The following is an 18,775-nucleotide window of genomic DNA, read 5'->3' as shown; positions in this document are numbered from 1 at the left end:
TTGTATGGTTGGTGATATGATGATTAATCAATTCTTATATGCTGATGACCTTGCCATTCTATCCCCAAGTAGTAGTGGGTTCCAGGAGCTCCTAAATATCTGTTCAGACTATGGGGTGGTTTTTGATATTAAATATAATGCTAAAAAGAGTGTGATAATGGTCTGTAGAACAAAGGATGAACTGAAAATTAAGTTCCCTCCCTTTTATCTATCTGGAGAAGAGCTGGGGGTAGCTAATGCCATAAAATACCTGGGGCACATCCTAACTGATACTCTTGAGGATGATGCTCACATGAGCAGACAGAGGAGAGTGCTATATGTCCAAGCCAATATGCTGGTTAGAAAATTCCATCATTGCACTACTGATGTCAAAGTCAACCTGTTTAGAACTTACTGCTCCCCTCTTTATACAGCTCCTCTCTGGATCAGATACAAGAAGGAGAGTCTACTGAAACTGAAGGTAGCTTACAAATGATTGTCTTAGGATCCTCCTAAAGAAACCAAGGAGTACTAGAGCAAGTGGGTTATTCTGCAAATTTGGTCTAACTACTTTTATGGCACTGTTAAGAAATCTTACCATGAGCAGGCTTGATTGTGCAAAAAATGAGCTTATCGCTCAATTGGTTGATCCAAGTCGTAGCTCTGTAAGATATATGTCTACTATCTGGGAACACTGGCATGCCTTCACTAGCTTCCTTTTATTGTATGTGTATTTTTTATTGTATTGTTGATGTGTGTATTGTAATGTGATATATATATATATATATATATATATATATATATATATATATATATATATATATATATATATATATATATATATATACTGTATATATATATATGTAATACTGAGAAATGAATCGTATTGAACACAGTTGGTAGACATGTTATCCTTAATTCCTAGCATGGAATTATGACACTGTCTATATAAATTTGTCATGAAATTCGAAACCTGTAGACTAGGGGTCCAATGCCGTCTTAATCTGGCCCTGTGGATGGGAGAGAGAGGGATGGATGGAGGGATGCAAGCAAGTATGGATAGAAAAAGGGAAGGATTGTGGAATGGATGGATGGATGGATGGATGGATGGATGGATGGATGGATGGATGGATGGATGGATGGATGGATGGATGGACAGATGGATGGATGGATGGATGGATGGATGGATGGGGAGGGGATGGAGTGGGAGAGAGGAAGTCAAGTGAGGAAAAACTCAATACAAGGTATTTAATGGCCGACCGTTATACAGTTTGCTGACACAAGTAAACCAGAGGCAAGGCCACAAGGGCTAGCGAACACACAAGCACGCATACATGCACGCACACATATCAAACTGTGTCTTGCACACACATGCGCACAGATACAGACAGAAACAAATATACAGATACAGAGACAGACAGACACACACACACACACGCGCGTGCGCGTGCGCGCACGCGCACACACACACGCACACGCACACGCACACGCACACGCACACGCACACGCACACGCACACGCACACGCACACGCACACGCACACGCACACGCACACGCACACGCACACACGAGGAGGGAAGGGTACACACTAAGTGGAGGAGGGGAGGACTCAACCAGAGGTACGTGAGCACACTACAGGGGGTAAAAGTTAATAGTGCAGGGGGTGAAAGTTAATAGTAACAAATGTATGGAGCATAGTCACATTGGGAAAGAGGAAAGTATATGGAGATGGTACTCATGAAATGACAAAAAAGGATTAGGGGGTACATGAGACAAAAAAGGTTGGAAAACACCAATGACTGGTTATACCTAGTCATTTCACTAAAGAGGATGAAGCACACTGCCCTGAAGTACGCTGCCAGTCAATCTCTGAGCCCTGCCCTACCCATCCCTTCCCTGTCCTGCCCTGTCCTGTCCTGCCCTGCCTTAGCCTTAGAGAGTGACCTCACCTACTCGTCAGCAGCCAAGAGGCTTACTTTGGCCCATTCAGAAATAGCACCGGACAGGAGTGGATGCAACGTAACGTACAACGTAACGCTAACTCACCTACCCCACTGCGTGTCAACCTAAACCATTAGAGAGAAGATTAGAGTTCATGTGGTTACAATGTAAACACTCAATTGTATTCATAGCTGTCTAAGTATAGCCACAGTTTGGGGAGGACGCAACATTAACGTAGCCTACAAACAAACATTAACTCACTCACCCACTGGGTGAACTAATGCCTAACCTAAACCAGTACAAGGTTGAAGATTAGAGTTCATGTCATTTCATTGTAAACTCTTGATTGTATTCATAGTTGTCTAGAAAAGGCATGAACTTGCTGATACAAATGGGTACATTTTCAGGCACATTTCAGGCACTCGAGGGATGCATCCAGTAAGACTGTATTAAACTAAGTGGTCATGGGTGTCTTGAACGTTTCTGGTTTCATATTGACTTCATGAAGATACCCATTTATGACTACTTTACTATTTCCTACAGCCCTTCCTTTTTATTATCAAAGAGAATAGACATATAAAGACATATAAAATCCTTATCTTCGATAGGGCATCTTTGAGATGCTGCTGACTGCTTGTAGGCTACAACAGGGGGGATGCTAACCGATCCCTGGCCCGAAGAAGAATTTTGGTTTGTGCCTCTTTCATTGAGCCCCTTACTCTGAGGAACCTGTAAATGTTTTTAAGCCCTAGAGATTGTTCAAGCATGCCCCTTTCCTGACAAGCATCCCTGCTGAGCACCGTGCTGAATCCACACACATCACCAACCTAAAGCTCGATTATGATGTCTGCCTAGATTTCCCCTTGGTTTATTGACTTACTGACGACACATCCTATTACTACTTTCTATCCCTCTTCCCTTATTTTATTAAGAGGAAAACATTAACTTACACAATTACTTGTGTAGTTTTTTTGTAGGTGTTACTTTTGCATTTTGTACAACAGGGGAGATAAATGGTAGCCATCTTGGGTCCTTAAAGAATATTGCTTAGGGCCTTGTCTTCCTCCAAGACAACTGTCATCACATAACTCTACAGTAGTGTTCCCCCTTCTTGGCTACCATCCCTACTGCGCAATGCTGAATCCACACACATCACAAATCTAATACACAACATTAGGTATTTCTGGCTTGGCTTGATTTCACCCCAGGCTGGCTCAGTCCGTCCTGCATTATATGGGCAAAAAAGCTATAGAGGACTTAGTGAGAAAAGCAACAACGCCACACATAAAGTTTTTCAAAATGCCTCATCCTTTACTCCACTCCAACTCCCTCCCTCCCTCATGGGTGACAGTTGGACTCTTTGTCTGTTAATCTCTTTAGCGTGAACCAACTGTACAATCTCATGGATTGCTAATCCCCCACCACCAGAGACAATCGCAATAGTCTGCCTGCCTGGCTGCTACCACCACACAAGACACAGGACAGGAGTGACAGGAGCACGGGGTTAGCACCATATAATGTAATTAAACATGCCAAACTTTTGAAAATCAGTGATATATAAAACTCAATTCACACATATTATAAAAGAGCTTCAAAAAAACTATACTGTAAAAGTGGCCCATTTCTTGTAAGACTTAATAAGACTTGTATTTTCATGAAAGTTTTTTTAATTTATCTTTTTTATTGTGGTTGTATGTCTTTGGTCAGCTCTTCGTAGTGCCCTGTTTGTGGGTGTGTATGTCTGTGCGTGTGTGTGTGTGTGTGTGTGTGTGTGTGTGTGTGTGTGTGTGTGTGTGTGTGGTGTGTGTGTGTGTGTGGTGTGTGTGCGTCTGTGCTTCTGTCTGCGTGTGTCAATGTGCTTTCCTGTCTGTGCATGTGTGTGTGATGATGCGATGTGCATACTTGGTGCAGTCTGCTATACAGTCTGAGCTATTGCCATCCTTGAGGTAACAAGCTGCCCTGTTGGAGTAGAGGATACACAGGTCTTCTGGACTCTCGATACCTGCAAAGCAAACAGGACAAGACACCAAACAGTCATCAATTGCGATAACATCAAGAACATATGAACAGGCTCTTCTGCTAAAAGTGACAATTGTGACAGCTAATTTGACAAACGACTCTGCCTGAAAATGTTAAAATTCGAAAGCTTTTGACATCAGTTGATTAGTTATGTTATATTTCCTCATCAGTAAATGATGAATGACAATGAAAGCCCTTCTGGATAACTCCTATAGTTATTGAGACACAGCACTCTACAGCACAGAGTGCTCACTTCACAAACAAAATTGCCTTTATGCCTCAATCAGAGAGAGTAGAGAGAGAGAGAGGTTCCATTGGCCCATTGTTTCCGGGTTCTATTATTGCAAGGGGGAGGGGGGGTAATCCCCCTTTAGGCAGACCTAGGCAGACCTAAGGACTGTTCTATTCAATGCTAGGAGTATTATGACACGCCCCTTTAGGCAGACCGGAACCTGGTCATGTTAGGTGCCCATAGCAACCTATTACATTGGCATATCTCTATATACTTAAAGAATCTCTGCCTCAATCGTGCAAGGGGGCAACCCCTAATGGCGGCCCAAGAGAGCAGTGCAGCGCAATGGTACCATGCTCAGGGTACCTCAGTCATGGAGGAGGATAGGGGTTAGCAGTAATTAATTATTCCACCCACCAACCTGGCAAGACAGGAGTCCAACTGGCAACCTTTGGGATACAAGTCTGACTCCCTAACGGCTTACCCACGATACCTATACCTAAATATCCAATACAGTACATCCAGGGCTTGTTTTCACTATTAATACAGGTGTTACTGGCTGAGGCAATCTGAGCTGTACACCAGTCGGCTAGACATGCACTCAGAATGAAACGACAGGTGCCACAGGAAGAGCAGCAATGTGCTCTCTCTCTCTCTCTCTCTCTCTCTCTTCTCCCCCCCCCCCCCCCCCCCCCCCCTCTCTCTCTCTCTCTGCAATTGATTTCACTTACACGATCACGCCAAATGGCAGAGACATGGAGCCAGTGCCATACAGGACTACACTAGGACCAAAAAAGGCCTGGGCATTTTTATGCAGCCGCGCCTCTAAATTGTTGACCAGTCTTTAAGAATATATATAAAAAAAAACAACAGTCACCCCTGAGGACTGTCAGCTCACGAGGAAATGCCCAATAGGTATGCCAAATTACAAGCACTTCGGGCACTGTGATTCAGTACCTAGGGCACTCACGGTTGAGCCAGTGCACTGAAAGTGCCAGGATGATCCCCTAACAATGCGGAAAAACGCAGTGCTTGAATGATGGACACTGCACGCACTAAATGACTGCCATGTTGGCAATGAAATGGAGGAAACGTGGCATTCAGTTCAGTAGAAGAGTTTGGTCAACAGTCTCCTAATTCTGTAAGTAATGTTGCTGAGACACCAGCCTTTTCATGCCAACCCAAGTATTATACTGTATGTGTGATTGTTGCACTTTGGGGTGAAGGAAATGTAAATGGATGGTTGACGTTTAAGGCCGTAACACACTTAAAAGAGGACATATATTCCAATTCCTGAAAAAATGAGTGGAAAAATTGAAAATAAATAAATAAATAAATAAAGCACTCAGTGGTTCGTGGAATTTTGCTTAAATTTTTGCCATCTTTGGGAAAATGTGTCCTGTGGTTCATCATTGGTGTGACATTTCTGTAAGATACAATAAAATGATTAATATTCTGCACAAACATATCCCCAATGCTCTTTCTGCTATTGTTCCTTTAACCCCCACCCCACACACACACTACTACCCACCCGCACCCCCACCCCCACCCACACACACACGCCTATGCATCGAACAGGCCGACAACTGTGATTTCACTGCATGGTTTCACTGAATTACTTATAATAATTGTGTGAATGTGGCAAATAAATCTCCTGGTATCCTTATATCCTTGCATGAAAAATAAGTGAGGATTGAGTAATACAATGCCTAAGCATGTCACACCACAGGACATGAAGTCACACCACAGGAAATTCACTGCATTGTGGCCATTTTAATCCTTTTGTATTCGTGACTGTCCTCGGAGCTCGTGTTTAACCTTGATATGTGTTTTCACTCATAAAAAAACTTTATTTCCTTCCATAAGAGCTTTCACACCATGGGACACCAGAAATGAACCTAAGCATTGTGTGACAGTAACATTGCAATATGTAGACATATTAAGAGGTTAATAGTCACCTTAAACTTCCACACCACTCTCCAATAACTGAGGCATAACTGGTTAGGAGCCTGTCTTTAAGACCCTTGTAGTTGGCCTTGCAGCTGCTCGTCCACAAACCTGACTTACATGTCACCCCACAGGACGCAATTTGTGTTAGGAAATTGAACTTGCAGTTAATATTACTGTATTGAGTTTTTTTCACATTCGTATTTTTTAATATAAGGTTAATATTTATGCAATCATGCCAAATGCTTTATAAATGATTCAAAATGTTGTTTTGGTTTATTTTATAGCTGTATATTCCAGGTTGTATTAATATTACAGTCACACCACAGGACATTTGACATATAAACCTTTCCATAAATTGAAGAAGGTCAGTAGACCGAAACGTTGCATTAAACCATGCAAATGTGAACAGTGTGCGGGAGCTTTCTTTGCTTTAACGTTGGTGACCTAGGGGTTCCACTCCTACGCACCTGACCAAGGAGGTGTGCAAGAATTCTTCACTTACTGTACATAAATCTGAACAAAATTGTTTCTTCTCATCTGAGACTAATATGAAACATGATGTACCACATCTTCTTTCATTTACATTTGTTTTCAAGAGGGAAAATATCAATTTTGTAGGTTTTTAGCTAATGTTACGTAAAAAACAGGGCATCATGTCAACCACCCAAATACAAGCACCTGACACTGTGTATTGTAAACAGTAGCCAACCGATATTTTGGCGAGCTAATGCCATGCTCAGCCATAACTTCCAGCGAGGGCACAGTGCATAGTGCTAAAATTTTTCCACGGCACTATGCACTGAAGACCTCAGTGCACTGTGCACTGACTCAAGTGCGTGGATTGAGACATAGGGCAGGTCTGTATGGAGTAGTGTTGCCACCTGTCCAGGTTTTTCCTGATTGTCCAGGATTTTAATGACCTGTCCAGGAAAACAAACACTTCCCTGGACAATGAATGAAGGATAGCCTACCATTGCGTACAAGCAAAAAGGTCCACTGAGTTTGAAATGTCCAGGATTTTTTCCAGACAAAGGTGGCAGCCCTAGTATGGAGCCACTGCCATACATAGTTTAGCTTCCAAAGGTCTGTCTGCCTGCCTGTCTGTCTGTCTAACTGCTTGTATGTGTGTCTGTGTGACTCGCTGTTGGCCAACTGGCCGCCTTCTCCTGGAAACTGGACCTGTGTTGGACACACCAGGCCTGAGCGAGGTGGGGTGGAGGGTGGAGGGTTTGGGTGCTTATAAACACACACTCCAAGTGAACCTCCACCTGATACGCCCCCGTCTCTCTCTGGAGACTTCAATAGCTGGGAACCTGACACCTGACACACTCCTCCCTGCTGCTGCTCCTTCTCTCTCTCTCTCTCTCTCTCTCTCTCTCTCTCTCTCTCTCTCTCTCTGTCTCTGTCTCTCAAGCGTTTGAGTGTCAAGGCATCAGGTGTTATAATCGATAACAATGTTGACATTTTTTCTGGTCAACCGACGAAATATTAGAGGCTTGTGAATCCCTTGCACGCCTTGCAAAATTTCTGGTACAAGTCTGGCAAGATGCCCGAATAAGTCCAACAAAAATAATGAACTTGAGACACATTGGCATGCAAGTACAGTAGAATCTCTTCATGTGGCTGTCAGGTGATCCAAGCATTCACTCAATCCAGTGTTTCCCATACATTGAGGAAACTATGGCGGCCCGCCATAGTTTAAATTTGGCCGCCATAGTTTACGAATTTTTTTTTTAACGATATCCGTTTTTGTTAAAACTATTTGAATTACGATTTTGAATTTCCTTCGCATTTTCCTCCTGGAGTAAATACATCCTATAGACTCTGTATTGGTTAGATAAGTAGTCCCACGGTAACACAGAATGAGGGGAAAGCATTAGGAAGTGACCGTAAGGGTATTACAGTTGATTCATGTGTGCACACGTGTAACATCGGGTGAGTAACAGAACATGTGCGCAACGATGCGTTATGACACGCCGATATGCGAGGATCTTCGTCCAAATCGCTAGTCGCATGCATCATCGCTAACTGCGTTTACATCGCGTGCCGCGTGTAAGGGAAATGTTAGTTGTTGACATGTATGGAATTCACTTCAATTTTCTGCTGTTTCTGCTTTCAGTTGTGGACAAAACGATTGGCCAAACTCACAATAGAAAGCCTTTGCTGTGCTACTGTCCCAGACACTGGAGTGAAAAAAAACCTTCATAGAAGAATCACACTTAACAGGAGTGTTACCTCAATCTAATGAGCTCCTCTCTCTCTCTCTCTCGCTCCTCNTCCTCTCTCTCTCTCTCTCTCTCTCTCTCTCTCTCTCTCTCTCTCTCTCTCTCTCTCTCTCTCTCTCTCTCTCTCTCTCTCTCTCTCTCATAGTAGCCTACTACCCATAACAAATGGTGAATTTCTGAGCCCTTTTTAATTTGTAGCCTATAGGCCTACCACTGAAGGCATGATCATGCTTCATCATATTTTAGAAATAGGGCCTATGTGCCTTTTATATACCAAATGTTTATCATTTTGAAATTGTTTCAGTTGTTTATGACTTGTGTATGACTGAAATTATCTCTGCATACTATCAGTGCTGCATTGCTTTGTAAAGATAGGCTATTCAACACACTTTAAAAACACACTGAAAAGATACGGCCATAGTAGCCTACTGAAAACATTTTGTTCATAATAATGGTGATTAATAAATGGTGGTCTTAAATTTTCATACTGACATCTTTGAATTTGACTTGGTAGATCACGGCAGACCATCAACTTCAAAAGTAGATCTTGGTTAAAAAAAAGGTTGTGCACCCCTGCTATAGAGAGAACCACAAGTGCTTGAAAGACAGGGATCAAAAGCCTAGTCAAGTTGTTGTAGTTTACTTGGGTTTGGGAGCAATATAAAAAACCTTCAGAGAAGGGACAGTTGGGATGAGTTTACTAACACTCCCTAGGCTTTGTTTTACAGTTGTAATGAGTTTGGTGACAGACCTTCATTGACACAGCAGAGGAGACATCAGGCTGCATATAGAAATTAATGTGTAATGAATGTGAATATAGACATAAATGTGTAATATGTTGTTCAGCCCTTTTAATGGGAGGAATTTGGAAAAACTGGCCCTGTGACCAGCACCCCCCTATGTAGATGTGTACGCCTACAGATAATGTGTGGGGGTAAAGGCATAGCCTACCCTCTAAGACCCTTTTTGTCTATGCGTTAACAATTTCACAGTGCTCTTAAATTCTTATCTCTGCTCCTATTTTGTTTTTATTAATTGTGTTTCCCAGAACCCCTGCATGAGGGACGAATGAAACTGTGTTGCAAACAGAAATTATTCACTGTACTGCATTTTATTTTGACAATGACAATGTACTACTATTATACAAGTCATGGGTAAAATCTTATGTAGCCTTATTTCTCAAAATATAAATGGCTGAAATATAGGCCCAGGCCTACAGTTTCTCCATGCGCCAATGTCATACTGTAGTCATTGTTTTGCCGTTTTTGCATTTACGCTGCAAGAATACCCCCCCCCCCCCCCCCCCCCCCCCCCTCCCCCGCCCCCCCCCCCCCCCCCCCCCCAAAAAAAGGCCCGTGTGACACCCCCCCCCCCCCCCCCCCCCCCGGACAAAATAAACCCCGGCTGCCCCCATAGTTTCCAAAAATTCTGTGGGAAACACTGCTCAATCAGAGAGGATGCTCAAGATGACTATTTCTAGTTTTTTTTGGCCCTTTTGCCTTTTTGTGACAGGACAGATACGTGATTAACAGGAAGCAAATGGGGAGAGAGAGACGGGGAAGGGTCGGCAGAGGACCCGGGTGGGAATCGAACACGGGTCGCCAGTATAGCAGTGCCCTACCGTTTGATCCACGGCGGGGCCAGGATGAACATTTTTAAAACTATTCCACATTGTGGACTACTCTATTAGGTTCATCTGCCTCACCATGCAGACTTCACTGCACCTATCCGCACTACTAATGCAGTATCTCTCTCTCTCTCCATCTCTCCAGCAATACATAGTGTGTAGACCAGGGGTGCTCAGACTTTTTCAACATGTGAGCTACTTATTGAGATGGGTGTGTGGAAGTGATCTACTGGGGGTTCGGGGGAGAACATTTGAAAATACAGCTGTTAGAAATGCAATTTTAACACAATATGAAAATGTATTTGTATATGGGCCTACACATCAATAATAATGAAAGGTGAATCAGCGGTGAATAACAACCTCATACAGACCTTATTTAGGCCTACTGTAAATTACGCCTGTTTTTGATCACAAAGGGAGACCATAGTAGGCTATCAAGTTTATGATAGGCTAAATGTAATTTTCATAAATGAACATAATATTAATGAAGTTATTGATGTGCCCTCTTGGTTTTTGGACAGATTTTATGTAATCCCCTTTTCACTTTAATATGAGTGCAGAGCTATTTTCTCCCTCCCTGAAGTGTTATTTCATGTGTGCATGCTTGCTGTCACCTATTTGAAGGGTTGTTGGTTTGGGATTTCGTGGAGGACTTTTTTAATGCCGCTGTGAGAAGTAGACAGAACAGCGGTTTGCGGGCGTTTGGCGTTTTCACGTGGATGATATTGTCTTCGTGGACGTTACAGACATCCCTAGTTCCAAAAAATAAACAAGGAGACATCTACTGAATGGACCGAAAATCGCGCTCTTTGTCTAGCGGCCGCGCTGAACAGACCATTTGAAAAGACGCGCCTGCACTCAGGTTAAACAGGCACACATCATTCACTCTCCCCTCGCACGCGTGCCCATGAAATCTAATCGAAGTAGCCAACTCCACGCTCAATGCGGGAGTTGCATCTTGCCTGCACTTCTCAGAGCATTGTTTAAAAGGGGGGAAATCAGGGGATTGCCGGTGTTCGGGCGGTTGTTTTCTTCTCTGGCTGTTTCTTTTGAGCGGTGACGCTGCCTGTAGGCTACTAACTGAACATATAGCGCACGGTATCGGCAAACGTCTCGTGCCGTCCTATTTTTTTGTGCTCCGATGTTATGACTTATGAAGAGAGTTTGAGTGTGGCGCTTGACAGTTATCCTCCTTATCTGAAGACGTCGTTGTGTTTATGGTAGGCTATAGCCTACCATACAGTGTAGGGCAGTGTAGACGCCTGGAGTTAGCCTGTCAGATCCTGGGTATCCATAGGGAACTTTTTTTTTTTTTTCTTAAGTGTCCTCCTACGATCTACCAATACTGCCTCCGCGATCGACTGGTCGATCGCGATCGACCTATTGAGCACCCCTGTTGTAGACTACTTCTCTTTCTTCCAACACTGAGCCACTTCTGGGACAATTTTGGCAAGATGCCTGATAGTCCATTTCTAAAACAATGGCATCGCTTCGTGGAACCATCACATGATGCAAGCAAACCTCTACCAAGATATACATCAGAGAAGGGGAAAACACCTGTCCCATGTTGGCCTGCACTTCCACCAGGGCCGCTGACAGCTTTCTCTGGGCCCAGGACCAAGTCATCTGAAAGGGCCCCCTAATCAATACATACAATGTAATGGGAATGCAATTCTGCCCCCCTATCTCCCTGGGCCCACAACAACAGTTCTTCTCTTTTCAAACTATTGGGAAAGGCCGCCTTTGAGAGAGATTTAGATAAAAGTATCATGCACTTTTCGGCCATTGAATTTACGGAGGTACTCCCACAGTCATAAATTTCTCATTCCTGACATTGGTATACGATAATCAGTCATTACCAGAAGGGTGCCTTTCAGCTGGGGGGGTCCCAGCCAATTGCCTAGTTTGCCTGCCTGGTTGTGACGGGCCTGTAGTCCATCTGTCAACATACAGTACACAACAAGCCGGATGCTACAGTATGGCCCTCACCTGCCTCCTCGCATCCCGCGATGGCCTGCGCGTACTTCTCCAGTGCGTCTCCAAACTGGCCGTTCTTGAAGAGGAAGTTGCCCTCGTTCTTCAGGCGCGCCAGGGGCGGGGGCAGGGCGCCGGCCGGGGCGTCCAGGTAGCTCTTGTCTTCCTCCGGAGGCTTCTGCTCGGCTGCCATCTGTGCCCCTGCCCCCGCCGCGTGATTATCCCCTCGGGTGCCGTTCATCATGGGAGGCTTCCCGGAGGTGGAGCCCGATCTCGAAGCACCGCCGTACCCGGCTCCTCTGCCTGATCCTGGGGTGCCTGGCTGAGTCCTGTGGCCTGGAGTTCCAGGCTGTGCGTTGCCCATGGCTGCTGGCTGCACGGTCCGCACGGGAGGAGCAGCAGCAAGAGCAGCACCAGCAGCAGCACAGGACAGGGGACAGGCGGCGTCAGCACTCTCTCTCTCTCTCTATCCCTCCCTCGCTTCCTCACCTCCCTCCTCTACAGACACACGCTCTCTCCCTCCCTCCCTCTCTCTCGTTAGCTACCTCCCTTGTTTTCTCCCCTCCTCCTCTACAGTCACGCTCTCTCTCCCTCCTCTGAAGTATCTCTCTCTTTTGCCGCTTCCTCCCTTCCTCCACCAGTCTCTCTCTATCTCTCTTTCCCCTTCCCCCTCTACTCCACTAGACCTGCTCTATCTCTCACTATCCCACACTCTCCCCCTTTGCTTCCTCGCCTCATCTACAGTCTCTCTCTCTCTCACTCTCTCTCTCTCTCTCTCTCTCTCTCTCTCTCTCTCTCTCTCTCTCTCTCTCTCTCTCTCTCTCTCTCTCTCTCTCTCTCTCTCTCTCTCTCTCTCTCTCTCTCTCTCTCTCTCTCTCTCTCTCTCTCTCTCTCTCTCTCTGCCTCCTCTGGCAGGGCAGCACACGATCGGATCAGCGGGGGTGAGGCCCCGCCCCCTACAGCAGAGGCAGCTGTGATGTCATAATGGAGTGAAGGGAGGGGGAGGGGCAGCTGGTGCAGTGCTTCGCTTTGCTGCAGAGCCTATGGATGGATGGCTGAGGGGGGACTCCACCGTGATTCCCCTTTCATCAAAAACACATCACTGGAGAGTTCTCACAGGCATAGCACACCACATGAATGAACACAGCGCCACACTTGACAGCTGTCGTCAATGGCCAAATATGACTCTCGTTTAAATGATTGGATTGGTTAATTTAATGCATTTAAATCAGGCTTATAATGTGCATTTGTAGCAATAACCGTAGTTATAAATGTGTGTTATAGAATAAAAGATAAATACATATTTGGTCATGTGTGCACATTGTTATACCGGGAAAATGTTACAAAATGCTAATGAATATGAGTGCAGTGCCATGCCAGATGAGAATATTGTTTCAGCAAATACAATCACAATTCTCTCTGCACCTGAACCCACAAATGAATTAGTGTTTTAGTGTGTTATTATTCAACACTCAATGCTTGTTTAAGGTAACAGATTTTCAATACATTTTGCCATTCAATTTCCACTAAATGGATGAAGGTAGATTTTTAAAACTTGATACAGGTTGCTAATAAATAGTAGGCTCAAATAAGCTTCATAACACTCAACTCAAAAAAGTAAAGAGCAACTGGGAGCATATTTCATAAGAAATTGTTCAAAAGAAAAGAGTAACGCCAGCATTCCTAGTAGGTTTGTACTTTATCGCCCATTGTTCTTTATTGTGGTCCTGGCTCTTTTATTTGGCCAGTGCAGGAACCATTAATATTGCAATTTGTTTTATTGTTTGCAATTTATTTGTTTATGTTGACTGGACTACTGCCGAGACTTATGTACCGTGGTTGCAGCCCGTGGAGGACAGCATAGTGAATTAAAACTTCTTTCACCCTGCTTCAAGTTCATGTTCAACCACAGAAATGCAAACATTAGAAGCTTGAAAAGCAAAATAGTTTTGTTCTATCGCTTCATATCATCAGTGTGATTTTTCTTATTGCGGACTAATGTACCGTCGTACTCTGTGATACAGGATTGAGTTTTTGTTAGCAATATGTAAGCTGTAATGACTAATATAGAGCAATATTTCATGCTAATAATAAGTTATAGGCAATCCAATATTGTGTTACAATCCATTTTAATGAAGTGAATTACTAGGTATCCATATATTCAATAATATACTTCCATATATCCCTACTAAAAAGTCACCTCAGAAGATGTAGAGATTAACACAGTGAAATGCCTTTCCTATCCACCTTTAAAAGTCATTATTAGACCAATTTTACCCAGACAAAGGCTAATTTCACACATGAATTCATATTCACAAAACTCTATTTTATTTGCATTGTGGGTTACATCATTGCCTTTGGTCATAAGACCTATTTCAAATGAACCTTTATGGTGAAGTGTTTCAATGTCTAATTGTATGCCTAACACAAGGCATTCATGTCATTACCATTATCGTTCATAGCATTTTTCACATCGCAGTCCTTATAGAAACAGTTTTACAAAAGCTGTACATTTGAGACAACTAAAATACAAAAAGAAAGAAATCTAATAAGTGAGGGTAAGGTGAGGTGGGTTGTTTTATCTGGCATCAAAGACGACCACTGAGGAGAGAAGAGTTAAGGAATTATCTGGTGCAAGAAGAGTCATGATATAGTACCTTTCCATCAAAAGTTGCAAAACCATAGATATCTGACCAATACCAACCTTAGTCCATGTCAACCTATAGTTTCCCCTTCTCTTCTTATGATTTTGCAGCCCTGTTCAGATCTATACAATCTTGTCCCTGACATCATTTCACAAATGTTACCAACTCTTTCCTTCTCTCTGTTGGAGAGTTTGGAGTCTGTTTAAAAACGACATCTTAAATCAAATGTGTTGACTTAATTGGTTTGTGGAAGCCAGAAATGTAAATGTTTGGTACAGGATTAAATGCTGCACTTATCCCCCTCATTCAAATATAAATCAATAACTTTATTCTTATGAAGTGATTATCGGGATTTTCTTTTTGATACTCTATCTTTAACAAATCGTTTAAATCCTAGATAGGTCATTCAGGGTTCCCACACTTATTCAAAAATCATTTTCCAGGACATTTCCAGGACCATTTTTTGGTAATTCAGGACGGATGTTTTCTCCGTCGAACCCACAATTTGGGCATACACAGCGACACACCGACAGGGGACAAGTAATAAATTAAACAACAGATGGAATGGTTCATTTTAACCTTTTAACCTTTAGGCGACTAAAATCCACATTTAGCAACTTTTTGGTAAAACATGTCTTTTCAGGTGCTGTTTCCACGTAGCAGGATATTTTTTTAGCAGGGTATTTTTTTTCTCCTGCTTAGGTGTAAATGCAACATGTGGATAAAAATAAATCCTCCATTGTAACAAATGCGTTTCAGCCCCCTAAACAGGATATTTTTTTCTCCTGCTTTTTATACCTGGATTTTAAATATCTGCTACGTGGAAACGGAAAGGCCAAAACCAATGCAAAACCAATACAAGCAGGAGAAAAAAATATCCACATATAAAAATATCCAGCTACGTGGAAACAGCACCTCAGTGACGCTGAGCTGCTGTCAGAAGCATTTCCTACGATTAAGCAGGGCTGCAGATATGCTCTGATCTCCAAAAAAAGATAGCACTACAATTTTTTGTAAGTAAGTGCTAGCACTGCCTATTTGTAGGCCTATTATGACCCTAGGCATGTTTTCGAGAGATATATATAACGCCATCATATCATCTAGCGACTTTTCAGCAAGCCAACTAGCAACTTGTAGCGACTTTTGGCAACGCTGAGTCAAAAAATATGACTGTGTATAAGTGCAATCAAAGATGGCAACCTGACCAAACTGTGCGTGTGTGTGTGGACAATAATGTATTCAATAGGTGGATATAAATTCTATCGTCATGTCTAGACTCGGAGAAGAGTAAAATTATACCACAAACAAAATCCAGGACAAAATATTTTTTTCCAGGACATTTGGTGAATTTCCAGGACATTCAAGGACTTGAAAACATATCTCTAAATTTCCAGGTTTTCCAGGTTTTCCAGGACGTGTGGGAACCCTGGTCATTGCTTTGCTAGTTAGTGGCAAAACAACCAAATTAGCAAGAGATCAAACTCTTATTTCCACCACTCTAGACAGAAATCAGCAAGGAAGACTGAAGACAGCACCAAACACTGCACTATGGAGAAAATTGTTAGATAATTTAACACACCAACAAAACAACCACGAGTTCACGAAAGGATACATCTCTTTGTCCTCTTCTTGTACATGATCCTGTATCCACACTCTCTGCATCTGATGGGGTCTCTGGCCTTAATCTCATTTTCTGTGTGACATTCTGGGAGAGAGAAGAGCAGAGATGAGTACAAATGTATTATGACAGGCATACACTGTGTGACTTTTGGCCAGATTTTGCCACGATTTGTCAGTCGCACAACTTTTTGGGAATCGCATCATGTAGTGTACACATGGGGTAACGACAAGCGATTTCACCTCATGACCAGCTTGCGATCTGCAATCGTAGGGTTGCAAGAAAATCAAAACTGTCTGAAATCCTGGTTGCCCCACATAAATCGCAGCTGAAGCAGTGCTATGACCCGATTTCACACTACACATGCATAAATTGTCAGGGCAGCATAATTCGCTCTTGAGCGCATCCTTGTCTGCACCTCAGGTGCGCGTTTCCCTTCCGCATTTTTTGTCATCTGCAGTTCCGGAAAACAAGCCTGTCGTATCGGACAGTGTCAGCATTCTACTCGCAACTGACCCTCGGCTCGTATAGTGTGAGTGTAGTGTCTTGAGATGTGAACTTTTTAAATCGTGCGTTTCCCTTCAGTATGAGCAGAAACTTAATATCGAAAATATCACACAACACATACCTGCCTTTAATCTAGGAGAGAACACATAATACAGTAATAATCCAGAGAGCTCAATACACAATGCGCATAACGGACGGACACACTGCATCACTCGTAAGAGTGTTATGAGCAGAACACAACATTCATGTGAGGCATGCGTTTAGACATTTACAGTGGCAACAGCAGGATGTCACATGTGGGTTGGGGAAGTACTGGCTGATATGACAACACTCCTCATTCACAAAAAGAACAACTTACCTCCACAGATGTAGATCATGGGCTGTTGCTTAACTGGTTGTGCATCCTTCTGTGCATCCATAATGTCAGTCTTCTGTAAAAGGTGAATTATATGAGTTACAAACCAGCACTACAAGAAGGTTTAATTATGAGCAGGAACGAGTAAATCACAGTAATCGCAAATTTTATATGACACTTGGTGTGCCGGACTAAGTCGCATGCAGATTTGATAAATAACCCAAGACTGTATCAGAATGCAAGAAGTCATGGCATGACCTAGGCAAAATGTCAATTGATTTGTTTGGACACAATTAAAGTAGATCATTTGAACTCTTCAGGCCTAAATATTCCGTCTAGGTAAAAGGAACCCAGTCTCTGAATTATAGGATAATAAATTAATCATGTTTAATTAGAGGTTGGACAGTGGAGATTGGAGAAGAGCTCCTTCTTGAAGACCTATCAGTGTCTTAGTTAATATAGGCCTAACCTTAATGGTAAACTTGAATCTAATGTAGGAACAGTGTTGCTGTCTCTGCTTGATGGGGAGGCAAATTGATGGGATAGCAAAGTGTTTTATGTTGTATGTTGTCAGTGTGCATGAATGAAATAAAATAGAAAGCCGTTATGGTCATGTTCAGTAGCATGAGATTGGAGAATGTGTACATGAGAGGCATTTTGTTTACCTGTGTGTGTGTGTGTGTGTGTGTGTGTGTGTGTGTGTGTGTGTGTGTGTGTGTGTGTGTGTGTGTGTGTGTGTGTGTGTGTGTGTGTGTGTGTACATTTCGGTCAACACAGGCGGTAGATACCTTTAAAACGAAAAACACAGATGTGTTTTTTAAACAAAATACATCTCAACCCAAAACATAATGGGCAATGGGTTTGTGAGCTAGCATTAGCCACCTAAAGGGTAAGGGGATGGAGACTCCCAACTGAGATCGCTCCCGGACGTGCGGTCCCAGGTGTTTCTATCACTCCCGGACGTGCGGTCCCACCCGATTATATTTCACGTATTATCATATACTGCCACATACAAGCAATTTAGGGTTAGGGTTAGGGTTAGGTTTAGGGTTAGGGTTAGGGTTAAGGTTAGGGTTAGAAACAAAAAACTAACATCAACAAGATAACTGGCTCCGTCATATGGCGGTGGTACCGATAGTCTGGCTAGTGGGAGCGAGATGAAATGGGAGCGTCCTGAGTTGGGAGCGTCAATCAGGGAATCCACCTAAAGCAATTTCCAAGAAGTGCTCCTAAATGACATCGCCAATTCTTTACACTAAAATAACTATCTAGAAAGTATAAATATATACAAATGTACAATCCGTATTAATTTGCTTACTCATAGTCCTCTCTCCTTTGCCAGTATAAAACTATTTGCGAGACTGATATGGCAATATTAGCAAACACAACAGTTGATCTCGACTCAGTCACTGGCCTACATCAAAAAAGGAGGCAATACTGTGAATACGATTTGGGATTGGGACCAACAGTTACGTTCTAGGTATTTAACCTTTAATTAAATGCATTGCTTACCTCTTATAATGATGTACAACTGTGTGTTTTTGTGATCAATTGTACCATTCCAGCAAAACGCATGTACTCCGTTCTGTCACCTTCCAACAAAGTGCTCGATGATTGGTTGAGGCTCGAGGCAAGCAACATCCTGTGTAGAACTACTCCAATACAAAGGGTGGCGCACACGTCTCGGCTAAACACGGGAAACG

The 18,775-nt window shown here is 43.1% G+C and overlaps 2 protein-coding genes across 2 annotated transcripts in view; both read right to left on the bottom strand.

The window, feature by feature from the left end:
• The window catches only part of spag1a (sperm associated antigen 1a), a 28,161-nt gene extending 15,745 nt beyond the window's left edge, over positions 1–12,416 (bottom strand). The window contains exons 1-2 of the mRNA XM_063184757.1: positions 11,963–12,416; positions 3,823–3,922 (exon numbers count right to left, since the gene is read on the bottom strand). Coding sequence (XP_063040827.1) covers positions 3,823–3,922; positions 11,963–12,311 — 449 coding nt within the window. The 5' untranslated portion in view covers positions 12,312–12,416. The remainder of the gene's footprint in view (positions 1–3,822; positions 3,923–11,962) is intronic.
• Positions 12,417–14,252: 1,836 nt separating this feature from the next.
• Positions 14,253–18,762, bottom strand: polr2k (RNA polymerase II, I and III subunit K). Its single transcript, XM_063185384.1, has 4 exons — positions 18,585–18,762; positions 17,076–17,148; positions 16,205–16,297; positions 14,253–14,548 (listed from the first exon to the last, which is right to left on the bottom strand). The coding sequence occupies exons 2-4, from the start codon at positions 17,134–17,136 to the stop codon at positions 14,526–14,528; spliced, it is 177 nt and encodes a 58-aa protein (XP_063041454.1). The 5' UTR covers positions 17,137–17,148; positions 18,585–18,762; the 3' UTR covers positions 14,253–14,525.
• Between the last annotated feature and the right edge of the window lie 13 nt (positions 18,763–18,775).

The sequence above is a fragment of the Engraulis encrasicolus genome, chromosome 20, assembly GCF_034702125.1.
Source record: "Engraulis encrasicolus isolate BLACKSEA-1 chromosome 20, IST_EnEncr_1.0, whole genome shotgun sequence".
Taxonomy (NCBI): domain Eukaryota; kingdom Metazoa; phylum Chordata; class Actinopteri; order Clupeiformes; family Engraulidae; genus Engraulis; species Engraulis encrasicolus.
The sequence above is the reverse complement of the archived record's forward strand: the minus strand, read 5'-3'. Positions and strand labels throughout refer to the sequence as shown.